The sequence below is a fragment of the Crotalus tigris genome, unplaced genomic scaffold (assembly GCF_016545835.1).
Source record: "Crotalus tigris isolate CLP2741 ecotype Arizona unplaced genomic scaffold, ASM1654583v1 scf7180000020932.1150333, whole genome shotgun sequence".
Taxonomy (NCBI): domain Eukaryota; kingdom Metazoa; phylum Chordata; class Lepidosauria; order Squamata; family Viperidae; genus Crotalus; species Crotalus tigris.
This window is the reverse complement of record NW_024098263.1, coordinates 554,361-560,111: the sequence shown is the minus strand read 5'-3', so window position 1 is coordinate 560,111 and position 5,751 is coordinate 554,361. Positions and strand designations below refer to the sequence as shown.

The 5,751-nt window shown below is 51.2% G+C and overlaps 1 protein-coding gene across 1 annotated transcript; it reads left to right on the top strand.

The window, feature by feature from the left end:
• The first annotated feature begins 252 nt into the window (after positions 1-252).
• Positions 253-5,546, top strand: LOC120319674 (cathelicidin-related peptide Oh-Cath-like). Its single transcript, XM_039368755.1, has 4 exons — positions 253-573; positions 3,093-3,200; positions 3,792-3,911; positions 4,838-5,546. The coding sequence occupies exons 1-4, from the start codon at positions 388-390 to the stop codon at positions 4,907-4,909; spliced, it is 486 nt and encodes a 161-aa protein (XP_039224689.1). The 5' UTR covers positions 253-387; the 3' UTR covers positions 4,910-5,546.
• The last annotated feature ends 205 nt before the right edge of the window (positions 5,547-5,751 follow it).

The window sequence follows — 5,751 nt, the reverse complement described above, 5'->3', positions numbered from 1 at the left end:
TCTAACCACCACAGCTGTCCTCGGTCACGTGCCAAGGATGGATGATCCTGTGCCAGGTTGTTGAAGGCGGAAGTTAGCTCCTTGGCAACCATCCCTAACCCTTCTGAATGGTCCAAAGGAGGTCCCTCGTAATCCACACCACCTTTCCTGGCTCTGCCAGGTGCAGGACTGGTTTCCTCCTCCTTCGGTTTCCCACCTGAACAAAACGGCTCCCGATTGGTTCCTCCTTTCTCCGGGTCTCCAGGAAGGACCTCGGAGAATTCAGCGGGGAAAACCCCTGGCCGTCCGCCCAGCGCCTGGACAACCCACGGAAGCAGGACATAAAAGGAAGCGTCGTGGTCTTGAGGACCACACCGTCTTTGGATCTCCGTAACCGAAGAAGCGAGGATGGAAGCGTTCTTCTGGAAGACCTTGATGCTGGTCGGGGTTCTGTCGGTCTCGGGGCGTCCCCACCTGCCCCACGAGCCGCTGACCTACGATGAGGCCCTGCGTCTTGGGGTGGAGATCTTCAACAAGAAAGCTGGGGAAGGGTCCCTCTACCGTCTCCTGGAAAGTGTTCCTCAGCCCGAATGGGTAAGGAGGATGGATCGGGAATGGCGTGGTGGGGCAGGAGAGGGAGACGAAGGGGAGGATGAGGATGAAGCTGAGGAGGAACTTGGATGGTGAGGTTGAAGGGGAGGGTGAAGAGGGTGATGATGAAGACCAAGTTGAGGAAGAGGAGGAGAACGATGGTGAGGATGGTGAGGATGAAGTTGAGCAGGATGAAGGTGAGGATGAAGTTGAGGGGGATAGCGATGAAGGTGATGGCGAAGAAGGTGATGATGAAGTTGAGGAGGAGGGTGATGATGAAGGTGATGGTGAGGGTGATGATGATGGTGATGAAGAAGGTGATGAAGTTGAGGAGGAGGATGCTGATGATGACGGTGACGATGAGGATGGTGGGGATGGTGAGGATGAAGAGGAGGATGAAGGTGATGGTGAAGAGGGTGATGATGAAGATCAAGAGGAGGAGGAGGAGAACAACGGTGATGATGAAGGTGACGGTGAGGATGGTGATGGTGAGGATGAAGAGGAGGATGGTGACGATGAAGGTGATGGTGAAGATGGTGAGGATGAAGAGGAAGAGGAGGAGGATGAAGGTGAGAGGATGGTGACAATGAAGTGAGGAGGATGAAGGTGAGGATGAAGTTGAGGAGGAGAAGGAGGAGGAGGGTGATGATGGTGATGGTGAGGATGATGATCATGGTGATGAAGAAGGTGAGGATGAAGTTGAGAAGGAGGAGGAGGAGGGTGATGATGAAGGTGATGGTGAGGATGATGATGAAGGTGATGAAGTTGAGGAGGATGCTGATGATGAAGGTGACGATGAGGATGGTGGGGATGGTGAGGATGAAGAGGAGGAGGGTGAGGATGAAGGTGAGGGTGAAGAGGGTGACGATGAAGATCAGGTTGAGGAGAACGACGGAGATGATGAAGGTGACGGTGAGGATGGTGAGGATGAAGAGGAGGAGGAGGAGGAGGATGAAGGTGAGAGGATGGTGACGATGAAGTTGAGGAGGATGAAGGTGAGGATGAAGTTGAGGAGGAGGAGGAGGGTGATGATGAAGGTGATGGTGAGGATGGTGATGGTGATGAAGAAGGTGAGGATGAAGTTGAGGAGGAGAACAATGGTGATGATGAAGGTGAGTGAGGATGGTGAGGATGACGTTGAGGAGGAGAACGATGGTGATGATGAAGGAGATGGGGAGGATGGGGAGGATGGTGATGAGGAAGTTGAGGAAGAGGAGGAGGATGGTGATGATGAAGGTGATTGTGAAGATGGTGAGGATGGAGGAGGAGGGAAAGGATGATGATGAAGAAGGGTTAGGGTTAGGGGATGATGGAACCCAAACCCAATGGGGATGATGGAACCCAAACCCAATGGAGATGATGGGGACCAGAACCCAATGGGGATGATAGAAACTCAACCTACTGGGGATGATGGGAACCCCAACTCAATGGGGATGATAGGACCCCCAACTCAGTGGGGATGATGGGACCCCCCAACCAGTGGAACAGCACCCTCAGAAATCGTGGGCGCTCCATCACTGGAGATTTTAAAGAAGAGACTAGACATTCACCTTGTCTGAGACGGTGTAGCTTCTCCTGCTTGAGCAGGGGGCTGGACTAGAAGACCTCAAGGTCCCTTCCAGCTCTAGTCTCTTCTACGAGAGGTGGTTTTGATGGGTGGGACCTTCCTGGGGTGATCTCCAAACCTAGGGTTCAACCGTTGGCCAGGTGGAGGAGACCCCCATCTCAGCTGAGGTCCTACCTCAAGAGGCAACTGGATTTTCTCGTTTTTCCTGGAGGTTGACCTGTGTCTTCGGGCTGCAAAGGGATGTGTGTGTGTGTGTGTGTGTGTGTGGAGCCTTCTTGGACCTGTTGAAAGGACCGTGTTGTAGACTGGAGACAGACAGTGTCGTATCCCTCCAGAGGCTTAATTTTGACGGTCTCTTGGACCCCTCTTTCAAACCAGCGGTCCTCTCCGTCCAAAAGGTGGACTTTTGTGTTTCACGGGCAGATGGCTCGCCAAATTTTGTTCTCCGATGGTACGCCTTGCGTCGATGACGCTGTTGTTTTGTTCCCCCGATATACACCTCCCTGCCTTGTGTTGCATCTACCAAAATGTTGCTCAATTGGTGTCTGGGTGTTTTATCCTTGGGCTGGGGTGGACAAGCTTCTGCCGGTGTGTTTTTGTGGGTTCGAAGGGCGCACGGGGGTTGTGTCGGCTGAAGGTCCCTCCGGAGCTTTTCCCGATATTCCCGAACGACTACGTCGCTTCGTTTGGCATCGAGTGGCAAACTAGCCGAAAGAGGGAGACTCACCCACCCTTCTTCTCCTAGCGTGGAGGTCCCGTACGGCCCTTCATCCATAGTCCAGCAGGATGATGGGTCTGGAATCTGGAACTTCTGGGACTTGTGTGGCGTCTTCTCCACGGCTCCTTTACAGTGGCGACGGAAAGAGTCGTTCAGACGCGATCCCGACATGAAATGGGAGAAGGTGCAGAGGGGCCTTCAAACCGATCCATCCTCCTTCGTTCTGTCTCGTTTCAGGATCCCGTCTCGGAAGGCAATCAAGCCCTGAATTTCACCGTCAAAGAGACGGTGTGTCCGGCCGAAGAAGACTTTTCCATGGATCGATGTGACTTCAAAGAAGATGGGGTGAGTGGATCGCCACCGCTGGGTTGGATGATGGATTGTAGATGGAAAGACATCGGTCGGATCTTCTTGACCGGCGTGAAACTGGATTTCTATCCAGTTTTCAACGTCCGTCTTCCACGTCGACTTTGTTCTTGAGGGAACGTCGTCTTCTCGGTTCTCTGAAGTCAACTCTGAGGCTCAGCTCCATGGATGGAGAAGGAACCCAACCCGTGAATCCTTCAGCTGTTTGTTCCCTGTTCCTCCAAGGTGTCTATGGAGATTCTCAGTCGTCCAGGTCACAGCTGTCCTCAAGATGCTTCTTCAGGAGGCAACTGGACCTTCTTCTTTCTCCTCTGAAGACCTTTCACCTCTCATCCAACGAGCTTCTTCGGAGCTTGGAGGAGAAGTGACAGGTCTTCGGAGGAGAGAGAAGAAGGTCCAGTTGCCTCCTGAAAAAGCATTATGGAGAAATTGAGGATCAACTAACTTGGATTGTCCAACGTTGCGATGGAAGGACACGGTGGAGGCAACATCAGGGGCTGATGCAAGATGTCTTCTCTGGAAAAAAAACAAGGTGGCTTTCGTCTCACCATGTTTTTCTACCCTCCGTAGATGGTCAGACAGTGTACAGGCTACTACTTCCTTGAGGAGAGACCCCCGGTGGCCGTTCTTACCTGTCACACCGTGGGAGGAACAGTGAAGGAGGAGGAGGAGGAGAAGGAGAAGAAGAAGGTAAGAAGATGGCCTGGTGGGCTCCTAGGATGGTCTTGAAAACTAGAAGGAGGGTGGAACCATGTGCCAAGTGGTGGAGACCCTGTCTCAGTTGAGGGTCAGAAGGAAGACCTCCCAAAGGGTCTCCGGCTCGGGCAGGGGGTTGGACTAGATGACCTCTGAGGTAACATCCAACTCTATTCTTCCATGATTCTGAAAGGGTCTCCTGCTCGAGCAGGGGGTTGGACTAGATGACCTCTAAAGTCCCATCCAACTCTATTCTTCCACGATTTTGTAAGGGTTTCCTGATCAAGCAGGGGGTTGGACTGGATGATCACTGAGGTCCCATCCAACTCTATTCTTCCATGATTCTGGAAGGGTCTCCTGCTTGAGCAGGGGGTTGGACTAGATGACCTCTGAGGTCCCATCCAACTCTATTCTTCCATGATTCTGGAAGGGTCTCCTGCTTGAGCAGGGGGTTGGACTAGATGACCTCTAAAGTCCCATCCAACTCTATTCTTCCATGATTTTGTAAGGGTTTCCTGATCGAGCAGGGGGTTGGACTGGATGATCTCTGAGGTCCCATCCAACTCTATTCTTCCATGATTCTGGAAGGGTCTCCTGCTCACACAGGAGGTTGTACTAGATGACCTCTGAGGTCCCATCCAACTCTATTCTTCCATGATTCTGGAAGGGTCTCCTGCTTGAGCAGGGGATTGGACTAGATGACCTCTAAGGTCCCATCCAACTCTGTTATTCCATGATTCTGGAAGGGTCTCCTGCTCGAGCAGGGGGTTGGACTAGATGACCTCTAAGGTCCCATCCAACTCTGTTTTTCCATGATTTTGTAAGGGTGTCCGGCTCGAAGCAGGGGGCTGGGCTAGATGACCTCCGAGGCCCCTTTCCAAACTCTGTTAATCTACGTTCTATGTGTTCTTCCTCTCTAGGACCAACCCAAACGCGTCAAGAGATTCGTGGGTTCTTTTCAGCTTGTCGTCGGGGTCTCTTTCCGCTTCTAAGCGACGGATTCGAAAGGAGCCGAGTTCAGATGTTCCATCGAGAAAAACAATAATCAAATAAATAAAAAATCCAGATTTCCCCCCCCCCCCAGCTTGGCTTAGATCTCCGTTTACCGCAGAGGCTTCCTTAAAACAAAGGCGCGACTTCCAATCAGTAACACAGCGTTTTAAAAAAATGCGATGGGGCTAGTCCTCAAGTTACGACGGTCCGTTTAGTGACCGTTCCAGGTTACAACGGCCCTGGAGAAACGAGACGTAGGGCTTGTTTTTCACACAACCACTGTCGCAGCGTCCCCAGCATCCAAATTCCAGGCACTTGTCCACCGACTCCTATTTACGACGGAGTCCACATGATCCCTTTTTGCGACCATCGATGGGGAGGGAGGAGCCAGGGAAGGTTGTCAAACGGGGCAAAACTGCCTCAGCCACGCCAGTGTGGAGCTCCCTTGTGGTCGTAACCCCGAGGACTCCGTGCAAAGGCTGAAAGGAGACGGAGGAAGGCTCCCTTTTGCAAAATCTGAATTTAAAAAAAACCCCATTTTTCTATCCTGTCTCCATTTTGTCAGGCGGCGATTTTAGAAGGCTGTATATATTTTCCGAATAATCGATAAATAATAAAATTTCTCCTGGGCAAGAATCTTGTTTTTTTCTTCTTCTTCTTCTTTTTTTCTTCAACAAGTTATGTAATATTAGTAATAATAATAATAATAATAATTATCCAGAGTTTTTTGTCTTTCTTATCGACAATTGTTAAGTCCGGGGTGTTATCAAACAGACAAGCACCTGCAACATAACACCCCGGACTTAACAATTGTCGATAAGAAAGACAAAAAAGTCTGGAT

Coding starts and splice junctions, on each gene's coding strand:
- LOC120319674 (XM_039368755.1), top strand. CDS start 388: ATGGAAGCGTTCTTCTGGAAGACCTTGATGCTGGTCGGGGTTCTGTCG. Junction 574..3,092: donor GTGTTCCTCAGCCCGAATGG/GTAAGGAGGATG, acceptor GTCTCGTTTCAG/GATCCCGTCTCGGAAGGCAA. Junction 3,201..3,791: donor GTGACTTCAAAGAAGATGGG/GTGAGTGGATCG, acceptor TACCCTCCGTAG/ATGGTCAGACAGTGTACAGG.